The 17,145-nt window shown below is 36.3% G+C and overlaps 2 protein-coding genes across 8 annotated transcripts; one reads left to right on the plus strand and one right to left on the minus strand.

The window, feature by feature from the left end:
* The first annotated feature begins 220 nt into the window (after positions 1 to 220).
* On the plus strand, positions 221 to 2,823 carry LOC140014809 (ycf20-like protein). 7 transcript variants are annotated; one of them, XM_072066302.1, is made up of 4 exons: positions 221 to 462; positions 661 to 809; positions 901 to 1,085; positions 2,204 to 2,823. In XM_072066302.1, exons 2-4 carry the CDS (start codon positions 804 to 806, stop codon positions 2,631 to 2,633), a joined length of 621 nt encoding a protein of 206 aa, XP_071922403.1. In that variant the 5' UTR covers positions 221 to 462; positions 661 to 803; the 3' UTR covers positions 2,634 to 2,823. The 7 variants fall into 7 exon arrangements, with proteins under 7 accessions (XP_071922403.1, XP_071922397.1, XP_071922400.1 ...); XM_072066296.1 differs by having other exon boundaries at positions 223 to 462; positions 630 to 809; positions 2,189 to 2,823; XM_072066299.1 differs by having other exon boundaries at positions 223 to 462; positions 888 to 1,085; positions 2,189 to 2,823.
* Positions 2,824 to 3,846: 1,023 nt separating this feature from the next.
* LOC140014850 (AP2-like ethylene-responsive transcription factor BBM2) lies at positions 3,847 to 8,308 on the minus strand. The gene is made up of 9 exons (XM_072066460.1): positions 7,855 to 8,308; positions 7,101 to 7,686; positions 6,765 to 6,847; positions 6,606 to 6,614; positions 6,347 to 6,435; positions 6,068 to 6,141; positions 5,915 to 5,965; positions 5,337 to 5,413; positions 3,847 to 5,102 (listed from the first exon to the last, which is right to left on the minus strand). The coding sequence occupies exons 1-9, from the start codon at positions 8,099 to 8,101 to the stop codon at positions 4,231 to 4,233; spliced, it is 2,088 nt and encodes a 695-aa protein (XP_071922561.1). The 5' UTR covers positions 8,102 to 8,308; the 3' UTR covers positions 3,847 to 4,230.
* Positions 8,309 to 17,145: the final 8,837 nt, after the last annotated feature.

The raw sequence follows: 17,145 nt of genomic DNA on the forward strand, positions 1-17,145 counted from the left end.
TTGATTGAATATTCAACAACTAAAGTATTTACAAATGATAGTAACAACTAACAAGTACAGATATCCAATGTTCCTACCAAAAAATAAAAAGAACATTTAATCCAATTTTTTATGACATGGTGGTTGAAGTCTTGAAAGTACCGAACTTAGGACTTAACTGGAAGATTCTTAAAATGTCAAAGAGCAATTTGAATAAAGTTTAAATCTAAGAAACTACGGCAAGATCTTTCAAAAACTACAGGATTAGTACAGCAACTTTCCCACCTCCATTGGGTGCCACCTATTTCTCCTATGTTCCTCCAGAGTCCAGCCCCTGAGCAGCAACCTCCATCACCCGCCATCCTTTACTCGGACACTCATCCAACAAAACCGGGAAACCCACCTCATAAACCGCCTCTCTCGGCCTCCTCAGCCACCATTCTCAGCTTGCTGCTTTCAGCTCTCCACCACCAACAGGCTAAGGTAATAAAAATGTCATCTTTATGAGGTAAAATTAATTGAATACATTTTTGTTCTGTTTTACCAATACAGTTATCTATACAATTAAACTGCTAAATGGGTGTGTTGATATGCATTTTTCCAGCGAACCCTTTTCGTTTTTTGGCAATTAAAAAGTTTTTTAGATTCAGTTCAAGACTGAATCTGTTGTAATATTTGTAGTGGGCTGTTTGATAGAGGCAGTAGTCAAAACTTCAGTTTTCGAAGAAGGCAAATGGAGTTCTTGGCTTATTGTTGAAATTTCCCTAATCAGATGCTTTTCTGGTGCAATGGGTGGTTAGCTTTTCATATGTGAAACCACTTAAATGAAGGCAAAGTTCCTCTCCTCTCTCCTTATTATTATTTTTTTTTTTTGGGGAAGTATTATAGAATTCACTTGGTCTTTTTAGATGTGTTCCGCAGTTTATGGCTGCTAGAATGGACATCATCATACCACGAAGTTTGTCCGTGATTGAAAATGCATGTTTTGAAAGATCATCTACAGATTTTAGGAATTGTAATGCTCTCTCGGAGTGGAATGACAAACAGAATTTAGTTGTGCATATTGCAGTGGTTGCTACAAAGTATGCAAGTTCTCAAATAAAGAGGTAGGATTTCAGCTTGCTTGTGTTTTAGTTATAACCACTCTTCCTGAAAATTTATGGAACTTGTAGATGTAAAATTTTGTTAGGATCTATGTGGTTGGTGGCAGTATTTGTTAAGGGATCTGTTTGTCTAAGGAAAAACTTGATGGAAAAACGTGTAAGATAGACTAAACTTGAGGGATGGAGATGTACATGTATACTCATAAGTAAAATTCCCTTTGTGGTCCACGTGAACCTCTGGTAAGCACTTGAATCCAGTTTGTACAAATTGTATATCCTACAACATAATCTTATATAAGCTTTTGACCTTAGGTTTTTTGTTGAATCTGAATCATTGATACCAAATGCAATATTTATTTTGGAATTTTCATAGTTTTTTCTATGACCTGCCATGTACCCTGTGATATTAACCTTATCCAATATATTCTGGAGTTAGGATACAATTTAAAGCTGTACTTCTCAATATTTTGTTTTAATGTTACTTCAGTTGCTGAATTCTATCCAGATTTTTTTTTTTTTTGGGCTACATGTTGTAAAAATGAACATGTAGAGTAGTCTTTTGTGCTTTGATGTGGAATTGACACACTTTTACCTAATAGTATCCTGATGACAGAAGCCATAGAAAATTGTATATGTTACTAGTTTAGCTATCATATACAACAAATTTGTGCTGGAAAACTTGTTCAAGACATTCAAATGACACATTTGTGATGATTTAGCTTCAAAATTGGATAATGCATTAATGTGGCAAAGCTGTTGGTAGGGCAATCTGATTACTTATCAGTTATATTTTTATTGAAAAAGAGATTAAGTGTCTCTTAAACCGACAGAAATAACTTGACTATTCTCAAAAAGGCAAGTCGTATGTAAGTCTAGAGAAAATCTGCAATATAACCAGTAAAGGAGCTATTGCAGTTGGAATTTGCTTTACAATGTTGTTGACTGTGAGATGAAAAGATGACAGCAATTGATCAGTTTTCTTAGCTTTGGTAGTCTAATAAAGATGTAATTGTATTTTGTTCTTCTGTTTATCTCTATCTAAATGCCTCCAAATGCGTATTAATGCTATTTGAGATGTGAATTTTTTATGGTCTTGTTTGAAATAGTCCTCAACCAATTAGACGTGGTTGGAGAACGGCATTTGCTTTAGACACAGGTGGACTTCCAGATAACGATGACCAAGACAGCTTTAACAATTTTGGCGCTGGCCTTGGTGGAACTCGTTTGGGCCGCATAGTAAGTGCAGCAGGTAGGCAGCTTTTGGGGAAGCTTAATTCAGCTAGGAAGAATTTCCCGATGAAGATATTTCTCCTCCTCCTGGGATTCTACACAGCTAATGCCTTGGCTACAATTCTTGGGCAAACTGGTGACTGGGATGTACTGGTGGCTGGGGTGGTTGTTGCTGCAATAGAGGGTATAGGTATGCTAATGTATAGAAAGCCTTCCTCTATGTCCAGGGGAAGGCTGCAGTCTCTTGTGGTGATGATAAACTATTGGAAAGCAGGTATTTGCTTGGGCCTCTTTGTGGATGCTTTCAAACTAGGTAGTTGACTTCTTGAACCTGCACATAATTTCTTAAACCCAATGATTTATAGTGTCCATTGAGCTTTTCTTTGCTGGTCCCCTTGGCCTGTCGTACTTCAATTCTGGTGCTTCCTTTTGAGAGGCGAATATGTAAGCGATAAAACTTAGTGAAGTATATTCTTTTATTGGTTATTATGAAATAATCTAGATTTATCAAGTCAACTGATCCTTTTGTGTCATAAATGGCGTTATAACCCTAACAAACTTTCTTGCCTATGCCTACACCCGACCGGTTTAAAACATGAAGCAATTGCAAACCTTCAATTATAATATTTGTAAATGCTCATTCATTCTCGGCAGATGGTCAACAGGGTTGTACATTTTAGAGTCATGGAGTCTGTTTAGATGATTATAGATGAATGTATTTCAAAAATATATGGTGGAAATGATACCAATCTCCATATTGGAGATTTGTACGTTAAAAAAGGTGGAGCTGTTGAAGGTGGTTGACTGAGATGGGAATTGGTGATGGTGGTCATGGACTGTTTATGGATGGTAATAAAGTGGTACAGAAGATGCGGTGGTGGTGGTGGTGGGGAAGGTTAATAGCTTGGCGATGATTAATAGTAGAATGCTAGAGGAAAAGATGAAGGATGTGCATAGCTATATTAAGGTGGATGGGATGAGGAAGGAGACGGTGGAGACTAGTGGTAGTGGTAGTAGTAGCAGTAGTATGTCCTTGGAGAAAATTTTTCCTGGTAGAAAAGTTTTATAGTAGTAACCGGAGGTGTGGATGAAGTTTGTGCGAATGACATGGAGGAATATGCAAGGTGTGAAGGGAACAAGAAGTTGGAAGAATTTGGGAATAGTAATCTATTGTTTAATTCACTTTAGGGGGTGATGGAGGCTTGTTATGTTTTGCGCATTTTGGTGAAGATGGTATTACAAGTTCCTGGCCTGGGCTTTTCAAGAAAAGTAGTAGCATAAATTGATAATCAGTCAGTTATAAGCCGTGGAGTACAAAGTCCACAAGAATCCTCCTCCAACAGTCTACCATGTCCTGGAGGCATATTACATCAGAAAAACCAAACTGGAGGCAATCTCCTGGAAACTATCCTCAAATGGAGTCTTGAGGTTGCTTTTACTTGAGAACATAAGAGGAGAAGCCTGATGTTTCGGATGTGCAGCCACCAAATATTACACCGAACACTGGCATTTTTGGGTTATAAAACAAGAGAAATAGAGAATACTCCCATTCTTTGTATTAATGTTATTCAAAAACTACAAAGCCTGGTATGCTACTTTCCGCGAGGATGCATTAGACCAAAGTTCCAAAATTCATAGCAGGTGACAAACGCTGAGAATTCACATGCTATTGACGAACTTTAGCCATATCCTAATAAATTTGCATGCATGCATCAAGCAAGCAAATCAAAGGGAAAAGAAAAAAGCTAGTTTAAGACCACCTATCTTGAATTTCAGTCAATATGGTTGATCAGGAAAACTGAAAGATAAGGAAAAGAAAAAGGAGAAAAAAAAATCAGTAATGTTATGTATACATCCATACTTTTTCCCTGAGCCACACCATCTTTTATGCCCCCCATCTTCTGATTCAGGACAAATTCTATGTGTCATTCCCCACTGTAAAAGTAGAAGATCCATGACAAACAGCCATATTGTTAGTCCTTGCTACTAGAGTTGGAACTCCAGTGGGCACCCAAGTGTTACAAGATGAGCCCTGATCATAAAGACCAGCCCTCAATGTCCCATTTGATGATGGTAGGGGATGATAATAGAAGTTCCTTGTTTGGTAGGGATCACTTGAGCCAAACATGTTTTCATAGCCAATTGCTTTTACCCCATTCTCTCCAAAGCCATTTCCCTGATTCTGACTACCTTCTTCAGCAATAACTGTAGTACTCATTGGCAGCAGATAGCTACTACTGCTTCCATATCCAACGCCTTGATAGGCAGCATTGTCATTCGAGCCATTGCTGTAGATGACAGAGTTACAGCTAGAACTGTGTTCCATGGATGAAGAATCCAAGCTCATGAGGTTGTGAAGTACAGAAGGTTGAAGGAAATTGTGTGTGTTCCCCAATTGAAGTTGATGCAAATCATGAAAGCTGTGGCTGACATCCGAATCATTTTCTTGCTTGCACCATAACCTTTGCTGTTGACCATAAGGGTAATGCATGGTTAATGGCTGGGCTTGCTGGAATGCAATTGTAGGCCAGGCATGCTGAGCTCCATAGCTACTCATTCCATCTGTTAAATGTGAACTTAAGTTATCATTATTTGTTCTATGAGCATCCAAAGCCATTTCAGCTTGTTCAGCATCCTTCAAACGCTTAGCAGCTCCACCTATTGGTAAAGTGCTGCTCTCAAGTATGCTCTTGACATCATATCGACTAATCTCAAAATTAGTAACTGCATTCAGTCCACGAAATTTAATTGCTGCAATGTCGTAGGCTTCTGCTGCTTCCTCTTGTGTGCCTAAAGAATTTATTAAGCCACAGAATTGAGAATAGAGGAATAAAAGAGTCACAATCACTAAAGATATGCCAACAACATAGTTTCATTGGAACGGTTAGTGGAACAGCCACTGAAAATTAAACCAAGTAAAAAAATTTTATGTGCATTCATTCAAGGTACATGACATGAGTAATTTGATCTCTAGCCTAATGTCGCGGTATCGCAGAGAACAAAAAGTTGAAATTGATGACTTACTGAAAGTTCCCAAGTAGAGATCCTTGTTTCCAGCAACTCTTCCAATTCTTGCTTGCCATCTTCCATGCTGATGGTGTCTGTTAGCAAAGACAGCAACCATATAATTTAAGAAGAGTGGCAAGAAACGGAGTCATTGATCAGCATTTACTAACGCAGAAGAAGCCTAGATTCAATTGCTATTTTGATCAACATAAACATGATCCTATGAAACGACATATTTTCCAATCTTATAGTAAGTAAACAATGGCATTAGTTCCTCACTGGTGATGTGCTTGTTGGTTACGATGGTAGTTCAAGACAATAATCAATCAAGCATGTCAAACAGTAACACCATATGCCATTATCTTATTGATAAGTCTAACTAAGCGTGACAATTGAACCTTGGTAGTACCCAAGAATTTGTTGAACATATAAAAGACATCAAATACTCCACTGAAAAGTTTCAAACCCCCTAATAATGAAATGAAATAATTGCCTCATGATAAGGCATAAAATAAACTGGTTCATGCCTACACTTTCCTTCCGCCGACATTCCGAAGTACCCCCATCAAAGCAAAAGACAGAAGAAAAAGAATTACCTTGTCACTCCTCGATAGATGGATGCACCACGGGAAAACCCACTACTCTTCCTGAGTTCAGTAAAGAATCCAGGCCATCAGCATTCGCATGTATTAATAATCATTTTTGTCTCAACGAATAACTCATTCTATTGCAGATTTGCAGGAGAGTACCTTCGTAAAGATGCAACATATTCCTGCCTCGTCATGTGTTTCATTTCTTCTATTTCTTTTTCGTAGTTGCTAATCTAAGAAGTTTGAAAAGATACATTATTAGTTATTCGAGCTATTTATGCTTCAATTTCTGGAGTGAAGGAATACTTATATATTATTAATTTTTTTTAGTAGTTATCACTCTTTGAGATCGATCTCTAAAATTATTTAGTCGTCAAGTAATTTTGTACCACTTTAGAATATTCAAAAAACAAAGTCAAAATGGTGCAAGACACTCACTGGAAAATTTGTAGTGGTAGTAGTACCCCAATACTTCAATGCTGCTAAATCATAAGCTCGAGCTGCCTTTTCTTCCTTGTCATAACCCCCTGATTTTTTTTCCCCAACAATAAAAATCAAGAGTGCCCACAATGAAACAAACATAAGAAACAATAGCTTTAATCGCATGCACAAAATTGCCCTTTAGGCACTTAAATTAAAATGGGAAAGGCAACATGCAATAGACGAAAAGCCATGGAAAAAGACACTTTCCACTCACCCAAATAAACTGCAAAACAATTGTATCCGCCACCCATCAAAACATATGCAAAATGGGAGACAAGGAAAAAAATAGTTAGAACTAAGAGACTCAAGTTTAACAAAAAGATGAAAAGCAATGAAATAGTAACTAATAATGGCAGACAATATATCACCATACCTTGCCTTCCCTTCCGAGTTTGTCCCTCTCTTCTACAACTATTATCCCAAAGATGTGCCTCGTATCTTCCAGTCCATCTATGCCTGCACTGACAAAAACCCCTAAAGCATTAAATCTCATCCGCCATTGTAGAATAAATATGGAAAAAAAAATTTGTGTCCATAAAAATAAAGAAAAGGAAAGAAAAGAAAGAAAGAAAGAATGAATGAATGAGAAAAAGAAGGCAAGCTATTCTTTCATATAGCACGAACGTTAAGAATTTATCATTAAGAATTTCAAAGGGAAAAAATGTAAAGAATACTTTTGTGTAACTTGTTAGAGATATACTATAAATACCTTGTTACACCACGGTAGATAGAAGTCCTTTGGCCAAAAGTATCGATAGACTTTCGAGGCACCGCTTCAATTGCACCGCTTTGGCTATCAAGACTAGTTATCCCAATCCCACCGTTTTGCTGCTTATTAGTATTGGTATTATCAGAAGTGGAACTCTCCCCACCACCTCCTTCACCATCTGAGCAACTTGCTGCAGTCAAGAGGGGCAAAGCAGATGTTGATTGTGACCCCATACTCATAGAAAGTGACAAGTTTTGAGCATTATTAGAGCACACCACAACCCCATCATTTCCATTGATGATCTTGTTCTCAGGCTGGGATGTACTGGGATTATTCCTCAACCAGTTCTTGATCATTGAGAGACCTATGGTACCATTACCATTGGAAGAAGAAGCCTCAACAGTTTGTGAAGGAAGGTGCAAGGAGTTTTGTCCACCAACTCCTAGGAAGTTTTCTAGTTTTGGTTCTTGGTTTTCAAGGTTGTGATTGTTGTTGTTGCAAGCCCTTCCCATCAACATAGACATCTCCGAACCGGCGGTTTTGTAGCTTGTGTTAGAGTTCATGTTCAGTTCCTTGAAACTCCAATCTGCAAAAAGAGTGAAAAGGGACACCCCCAAAAGAAAATAAAAATGAGTATTTTTGAATTGCATGAAGGTGAATGAATTTTTTTTCTTCCTCAAACAAGTTTTTGTTCTATACAAGGAAATTCAAGAACTTAACCAAAACTAAGTTAAAACCAGTTTAGGATGCGTACCTTGTGATTGGTTATTTCGGTTGAAAGCTTCTAATATGCCAAAAGGGGCAGGGAGATTAAGAGAAGGGATGGTTGAGGCATGAGAACTAAGATCAAAGCAATCTCCCGAGACATCTGTACCCGAGAGTTCTTCTGAGCTAAAAGTATCAAGACGAGGGACAGTGTTTTGGGAGTGATCTTGATGAGGTTGTGAAGGGATTTCTTGAGGTGATAAAGAGAAGCCAAGCCAGTTGTTCATGGAAGCCATAAGAAGTTAAATTGTATGTAGAGATTACAATATTTTAACTTCACTCTGCTGGTTTGATAGAGAAGTTAAACAGAACTAGTAAAAAGAAGTGCATGCATGAGGAGGGACTGTGAAGTGAAAAAACCCAAACAAGTACTTTGATGGAGAAGAAGAAGAAGAAGAAGCAGAATAGGAAAGGTCTAACTCTGGAAAAGAGGAAGAGAAATCAGTTCTTTCAAGGCAAAATCAAGATTTATATGAAACCTCTCTCCATCTCTTTGGTCATAAATGGGGTGCCCTCTACTCCAAAGGGCAGTCACGACTCTAATCCCAAAAAAATATATGATTTCAACGAGGAGCAAATTGAGGGTTGATGCGGGGCGGTTTTGTAACTTCATCGTGTGCCCAAAAAATAGGTTGTAGAGTTGGAAAATAGTATAGTACTATGTACTAGTAGAAGTAGTGTACTTGGATTTTGAGTATATTCTTCCTTCCCGTCTAAGTAGACGAATATCATTTCTCCTGCCCAGAGCACCGATTTTTTCCAGTATTCTATTAGTATCTTTTGCTTTGGAAACTCTAGCTTAGAGCTAACTAAAGTCCAGACCACACAGTTACTAAAAAAGAACAAAAAGTACACGGGGAGCGAATATAAAAACCGTGCGCTGTGGCCTGCTGTATGATTGTGGAGCAATAGTAATAAAAGTTCTTCGTTTCTATCCAAGAATAGGCAGCTAGCAATTTCAAAGTTGAACTTATCTTCATGCCCTGGACAGTTTGTGCTAGTATATTACTATTACTACTTACTGTAGAAATGGTAGGTTATTGGCCCTAAGACATGGTCATAACCCTAGCAGCATGCGGTTCCTTAACCTTAAAACAAGCTGAATTCTCCTTTCAAGTTTGAACTGCCAAAGATATTTGACACTAAAATAATTACAAATCCTACTTATTGTACCGTTGCTTAAAGTAGTAGTATTTCTTACATTGCATATTTAGGTACTAGACCTTTTAACACCATTTTAACGTAATTTATCATCTTTTTTGTTAAGGAAATAGATTACACAGTATTTCGAACCAACTTTTTAAAGAGATATATTACACAGTTTAGAGAAGTATATGAGTCGTGATAAGTCAATTAAGTCTGTTTGCTAGGAGAAAAAATATTACTCCACAGTTATTTGCTCGTTTGATGATGAGGTAATAGTTGCTCCTATAAATTTACCAACAACATTCTCTCCTTTCTTGAAGTTCTCCAAACATTCATGATACGTGAAAGAAAGAGTCTCAATCTTGATGTATAGACATTGTAGATAAAGACACCTGAGAAAAGGAAGATATAAAATCTGATGAGTCTGACAAAAAGTGTGAAGAAAAGCTCTTAATTCAGTAAAAACCCCCCCAACAGTCCACACCCATTTATTCATGGGCTGGAATTTATTCCATTCATAATTTTTTTCCATTCATAATTGATCATATGCCCAGTTGGAAATAAGTCATATCAGTGTCAGATATCTGCTCTCCTCTGCCACAACCCTTAACCAACCCCAACCCCCTCTTTCCCCCCTTCCATTCATTATCATCCCTCCTGCTCATCTCACACTCCTTTACTAGTCTCTCCTGCTTAGATTTCGCTACCCCCCACAGACCCCTCAGGCTCAGGCGGCCTTCAAGAACCCATAACTTCTTCACATTCCATCCATCCATTCTCTTATATTCTACTATTATCTTACAATCCTAATCATCAAACTGCTCCCCCGCTACAAACGGGGGACTACCTGTACTGCAACTAGTACCAGTACTCCCTTTCTTTTCCTTTCTTGTTCTTTTTACTTGGCTTTTGCCTTGCTTCATGTTAGTGAATAATACTAATGAATATTTGGATGGTGATTTGATTAAGTATTGTTTCTCTCTCCCCGTGCGTGTGCGTCCAAAAGAGCTAGAGCTCTCATTGTCTACTGTACGATCTGTATGTAACGCAACAACAATAATTCGTCCATGCATGACTGACACTTGCTTTTCACTGTAGGCAAAGTTGATTGAGAGGGAGGATCCTCCTAGCTTCATATACAGGAGAGTATATGACTTTATGTATGTCATGAGCTTAATTGAAAAGACAAGAAATTAATTATGTGTTTAATGGAGAGATAGGTTTGCTGTTTGTGCCCCTGTACGAGGACACTAACCCTTGTCTTCCGGGTCTTAGGGGGGGTTTATTTCATTCTCAAGATTTTGGGACAGATTGGATGAAAATCTTTATATCCAAGCTACTATATATTCACTATGCAAAAGCTTTTCTCCTTTTTTTTTAATCTTTATTTGTTATAGCCAAAAACTCTTTTATAACACCAATGTCCACTCTCCCATCCATCTCCATATTTTTTTTCTCTACAAAAATATATATATATTTGTGAAAACTAGTCAAGTCCCTGACTAGTTTATGGCGACCAATAAACTAAAGTTTAGCGATAATAAATAAAGTCGTTTCTAAGATTGTAAGGTCTTAAATTCAAGTATCGAAGTCAAATGTATAAAAAAGAATTAGGCCATGACAAATAATGAGTTGAAAATATAAATAGTACAACCAATTTTGGAGAATGATCAAGTGCTCCAAACATGGTTGATTATTATACGATGATCATGCCCTAACTACTACTATGAATTAGCAAAGGATCTATTCATGTTTGATTTTATCTCCGTCCTTAAATCTTAATGTCGTTGCCTATGGGAACTTAATTAATTAATGCATGAAGGGTTACAGCAAATTTTCAAAGTCAAAAGTAATCAAAAGTTTTGTCAGTGAATTCACCTGTTTTTTTGCCATCAAAAGCTCTAACTGGAACTAAAAACCATGCTTGAGATTTGACTGATGACCACGAGTGAAATCATGTTTACACTCTTTATGGGAGTACTAAGTAATACTTGTGGTCTTTTTATTCTAGATAAATAAATGAATAGTTATACCACATGACAACTATTCTAGCCTGTGAGGTTAAATTACAAAAGTCTTTCCAAATTTTGAAAACCAAAATTAGGACTTGTTGGTAAATCACCGAGCATCCATATATATCAAGAAAAAGAAATAAATAATGCACACATTACATGGTAATGGTGTTCAAGATTGCAAATGCAGGGAAGCAAAGACGGATATGGTGGCAAGTGTGAATAGTTTACGGAGTAATGTTGCAGAAAGGAGGAGAGAGAGAGAGAGAGAGAGGCATCTGTGTATTGTGTATATATTTGTATATGCTGAATGTATCTTGAAGGGTGCAAAAACTCACTGGAAAGTTTGACCGTCAAGAAGGGAATCAAAAGACGGTAAAACGTACACATGGCCAACCCTATTAGGTTTTTCTTCATATATTATTATTATTTATTATTAAAAGCCAGCCTGCCTGCCTGCCTCCCCGCTGTGAAAATAAATGCTCTCGGTAATCTCAGCATAATCATGCATGCCCCAACCCAACATTTGCCCTCTCCTCTTTTCTTGTTTTTTGTTTGTCATTGAGTGAGAAAGAGGAGGAGAGAATTCTTGACTTTTGACCCTATTACCACAATTATATATATATATATATATATGAGTAAATTTTATACATACTGACGATGCATACACTATCACGATTAGATTTACGATACATATACAAAAATTGAGTTTCACATCTAAATTCGAATTATGTGTCATGCATCTCATGGTGAAAGTGTATACACTGTCAATGTATTAGAAGATTAATCATATATATATATAGATCCTACCTTTGTTTGTTAATAATTCATCCAAATATCAAAAAAGAAATTTCTCCTAGACCCTGTTCGTAGCTTACTATTTTTTTTTTTATTTAATCTGTATAGCGTTAGTTTTATAACCTTACAAGTCTTGCTAGGTAAAACCAATGACAAATAGTACTAAAAGTAAGATTACAATGTACTTAATCATATTTCTAATTTAGTGTACGTATGAAATCCTTAATATTGCTAGCTCTAGCATCATACCCTTTTGGTTTGGATCTATTCTTCAAGAGATATACTACTACGTACTATTGGAAATCAAATCAAAAGGAAGATTGATTATATTATATGGTTCATTCCTCACCTTTGATTATATTCAATAATATTAGTTCTGATTTGTCTTTATATAAATTGATTAGTATTGGGAGATACATACACACACAAATGACCCTAATGATTCACCTACCCTGCCACAGATATATATATATATATCAGCTGAGTTGGATCTTCACACAGTTCACATAGTCCATAATTGAACAAGTATCTAGGTTTTCTAATATTGACCAATGCCACGTGTAGATTGCTACAAACCAGTTTAGGATTTGTACCCATAAAAATATTTCGCCAAAAACGCCACGTGTTTTGCAAGAATTCTTTCCACAACCCTTGAATAATGTTGCTTAACCCCCCCCCCCCCCCCTCTCCTCTTCCTTCTCTTCTGGCATGTGCATTTGGTATGATAAAGTGATCAGGAGGACCATAAGTGATAAAGTATGAATGAATGAAGCAGCCACTTGTGCTGTGTATTTGGAGAAAGAAGCTGCTGCTACAAATTATATATATATATATATGAGTAGCCCAGAAGGAAGAAAGTGTTGTACAGAGATGGGGTTCCATATGCCACCAACACAAGTAAAGAGAAACTTAGAAAAATGGGTTTCCAGGAGCAATAGCTCCAACCAGAAAAATGCCAGAACACATTAATTTGTTAACTATTTTTTTTTGTTTTTACAATTAAATAACTTTGTTATATTGTGTGCTCCCAATTTTCTTTTACCCCACTTCACTTAGCTAGCTTTGATGTATTGTATTGTATTGTATTGTATTGCATTTTCTAAGGCTAATTGTGGTGCATGTCTTGACTTGGAGTGGTAGATAAGACAAGTTATGGATGCTTTCTATCATGAACTCAGATGTATAGTATAGGGCTCAGTTTAATATTCTTTTTAAGTGTGTTAATTTTGTGGATATGGATTTATTAATGATGTGAATCATGTTATGAATTTTATTAGTTGAATGAGGAATATTAATTGGGGCATAACATATTATCATTGATCATGCATGCATGGTCCTTTATTTATTGCCCAGAAAGTGTTGATTAATGCAAATATGTACAGATTCCATGCACCAAAGATCATGGAGAACCGTACCAATTACCACTAGCAAAAGGCCACTCAATGTCATGCAGGCTGGACAGCTAGTCAAGTCCTCACCGCTTGGATCAAGGTCGTTCCATGAGTTGAAATCTGTCGAATTCAAATCGATTGGTGTAATTTTTATAACTTTTAGTAGAAGATGGTATAATTTGAGTACAAATTTACATTTTATTAACACATGTAACTCTAATTTGGTGATTGCATTAATCCCTCACCGATTCACTCATCACGCTGCCTTTAATTTGCAGGATGTAATTTGTTCCTATTTGCATATTCCTGTGAATCTGAAATCCAGCTGGATAAGCATTATCAAGAAATGAATGAAGTATCTGAGGAACTGATCTTATATACAATGATAATATATTATATGCGTAAAAATCGAAATTCAAGTTGAAACGAAGTAAAATAATATATATACGGTTAGCATATACAAGATTAACCCTAACAAAAATGAGGAATGTAGTTAAAATTGAGGCTCGGGATAAGCTTGAATGGGCGTGTGAAACTGAAAGGTTAGAAGACAAGCAGGAAACTAAAAGCCTATACATGTACTGATCCACTGCATAAAAACCCTTTTTTTTTCTTGTAGTTAAAATGGAGGGAGGGGGGATACAAAGAAGTGATTTCGTTATGGTAAAAAAAAAAAATTTAGAAAGACAATGGTCCGGGTAACAAGCAGGAGCAAATGACGGAATAATCCTAGGTAGGTTCATGCATTAGAGAGGCTTGTTCGACCTCTGGAACTATGAAGACACTTAACTTGGTGGGGTTAGTGCAGCGAATTTATCAAAGATCAAATTCCTTCTTTCTTGCAAAACATTTGCTAAAGCTTGAAGTTGATAATGAAAACGATAGTGGCCAACCCCGAAGACTAGGAAGATCAGAATTCCTTCGAGGTGGAGTTATGAACCACAGTTGCATTAGCTTTAACAAAAAATTAAACCAGTTTAAAGAAGAACAATTATGGAGTAGCAAACTTTATTTATAACGAACTCAGAGAACAAAATTTGACAGAAAAACAGTTTCAGATTTTCAGTACTTGGTTTATAAAAGATTGAATACCTGGGATGATTAAGATTAAAGCCCTTAATTAGTTCATTATTTTGCCAAATCTTGAGCTTGATATTATTAATTATTCTTGAAAAGTATCACAGCAACGGGCATTCTTCCAACGACTAGATATGTTGCGAAGGGATATCTCCTCTGTACTACTCAGTACTTAAACTAATGAAGAGGGCAAAGCTAAGAACAATTATAAACACAGGCAAGCATAATTTAATGTGATGGACCCGTTAACTTTTGGAGGAATTAAGTCGAAGGGCATCGATCCTTTGCTAAGTTCTTGCATGGAACTTCAACAAATTGTGCCACACGCAGGGTTAGCATAAACTTTTACAGTAAATTAATACAACAATTAATTAAAAGCGGAAATGATATTCATTTTCTCAGAAAATCAAAGTAGTCAAAAACATACTCTATTCATGATCCGACATTAAAAAAAGATTGAAACTCATATTGATTAAGCTGAATGTTTCAGGGAAAAAATTGTTTGCAAGTAAACTTCCCCAAATATGTGGAAAACTTTGTTGAGGATTTCGGAGGTATAGCAAAAACATTTTTCAATAAAATAGATGAATGTAGGCACTTAGTATCATGTATGTATATACACACATATATAGAAAAAAATTATGTGAGGCGTGATTCTACCTCATTCCATAACAATTAAATTTCTCAATCACTTATATCCATGATGACTTGGGCTGCCCTGTTCGACAAATTTGAAATTTGAAGTCCAAAAACTAAGTGCTGAAAGTATTAAGTTGATGAATTGGTATTATATGTATTTGATAACTAATTGAATTATATCACTGATCTGAAATATCATACAAATATTATGCTTTCATTTTTTTAAAAAAAAAATGTCTTTTAATTTTCGGCATTGAGTTGAATTATCAAACCGGGCCTTGATCAACTCACACAATTAATTGTGCATGGGAACAAATAAATAACTTGATCACATTACTAGTATTATAATTGAACCCTTATACGTACATGTTGTTTGTGATTTCACGTTCATAGTTACTAGCAATTACTATATTCATAAGAGTACAAGGACCATCACTTAAGGTCATGTGTCGCACGGGAAGCGATGTGGGGAGACTGATCTCTGGTAGTAAGACCAGAATATGTACTTTGACAATAATTATTTACAGACACAGACACACGGAATTCAAAAGGAAAGAGACAGAGAGGAAGAGGAAGGCAACAATGGTGGGAACTGGGATTGCTTTGGAGAAATCGGCGGAGCACCCGTGCCTTCTTGGAGAAAAAATACCTTTTGTAAGTGAAAATATAAATATTAGTATTAGTACTACCCTTTAACTACTACTACTAGTATTTAATTAACTTGTATAACTATTATCATTTTTTTTTTTGGTTTTCTTGCCAATTCCCTTTTGCACGGTCTTACATGCAAAAATTGCCATAGCAAAGGGAATTCCAAGAAGAAAAGATTGTTAAAGTATAGAGGTACCATCAACTTTATTAATCAAAGAGAGAGCTGAGAGGTCAAAAACAAAAGTGAAGGGGTTACGCATGCCATCTACTAGTTGTATATCTCATGTGGAAAAAAATGTTGTAATGCGTATGAGTTTCTTGCACCGGCTAGTCCTATTGAATTTCATGATGTTAAAGTATAGAGGTACCAATTTTAAGTTTTTTTTTTTTTGGTGGGGTGGGGGGAAAGTAGGGATAGGCACATATTCAATGAGAGTGTGGTAACTCATCATCATATATACAAAAAGAAATGTTAATAGCAATTCAAAAATTATTTTACACTCCTCTCACTACCCTTTTTTTTTCCTCTTCAATATCTGTCGTTTAATAAGCGAAAAAAAAATGTTGAAGAGGAGTGTGAATAACAATGACTGGAATGCGATTAACATTGTTCGCATATCTCTATTCATCTAAACTTTATGGTATTGATGTTGTTTAGAAACAATAATAAAACTTCTACAAAATAAAATGTTATTCTTAAAAAATTCATATCTAAATTGGGATTCCGAGTTTAAGACGTACCAAAATAATAATAATAATAATGAGGAAAGCTACTCATGACTCATGAGAAACATTAATGATTGGTTAAATCATGTATACATGGAAGAGAAATTACATGCATCAAGCAATATCACAAGTAGCTAGTAGTATACTTGAAGCTGTACATATATAGCTAGTATTCTACAAACAAATGGGTGTGTGGGAATATAGGTGTGATTGCATATCTCAGCTCTGAGAGTCTAATAAAATGTCAGAGAGAATGGTGGTCGTCATGAGCAAAAAACTAGGGTTTGCATGAGATGAATGAAAAACCAGCCCCGAGCTTAGCTAGCAGAGAGTGGGATTTGAGCTCATTCGATATTTTTTTAACTATAAAGGAGAAATGCAAAAGAAATAAAAAGGAGCATAGCCCCATGCATGCGTATCTGTGATCAAAATGTATTCTCTCACAATATCGAATCATCTCATAAGCTAACAAAGGCCTTGGAATGCTCATTCTCTCTCTCTCTCTCTCTCTCTCTCTCTCTCTCTCTCTCTCTCTCTCTCTCTCTTGGTTTGTGTTGTAATAATCCAACCCTAGAGGGTTGAGTGGATACTATGCTAACTTGGGATTCAAACCCTTTGACTTGGACTTTCAGACCTCCCAATCCCATTTTGTTTTTTGCTTTGGAGATGGGGGGGGGGGGGGGGTGGGGGAATAAATGAAGAAGTGAGAGAGATGTAGAGACAAATTAAACAACCAAAAAAAATGGAAAAGTTGTATTTTCTTAACTTTGTGAGTGAGTTTCATGCCTTTCTTACTTTTGTTTATTGAGCTCTAACTTACTTGGACTCAAAGGTCCTTCC

Source organism: Coffea arabica, chromosome 9e (genome assembly GCF_036785885.1).
Source record: "Coffea arabica cultivar ET-39 chromosome 9e, Coffea Arabica ET-39 HiFi, whole genome shotgun sequence".
Lineage (NCBI taxonomy): Eukaryota > Viridiplantae > Streptophyta > Magnoliopsida > Gentianales > Rubiaceae > Coffea > Coffea arabica.

Coding starts and splice junctions, on each gene's coding strand:
- LOC140014809 (XM_072066296.1), top strand. Junction 1,086..2,188: donor GCAAGTTCTCAAATAAAGAG/GTAGGATTTCAG, acceptor TGTTTGAAATAG/TCCTCAACCAATTAGACGTG.
- LOC140014850 (XM_072066460.1), bottom strand. CDS start 8,101: ATGGCTTCCATGAACAACTGGCTTGGCTTCTCTTTATCACCTCAAGAA. Junction 7,687..7,854: donor CCGAAATAACCAATCACAAG/GTACGCATCCTA, acceptor CTCTTTTTGCAG/ATTGGAGTTTCAAGGAACTG. Junction 6,142..6,346: donor CTACCACTACAAATTTTCCA/GTGAGTGTCTTG, acceptor CAAACTTCTTAG/ATTAGCAACTACGAAAAAGA.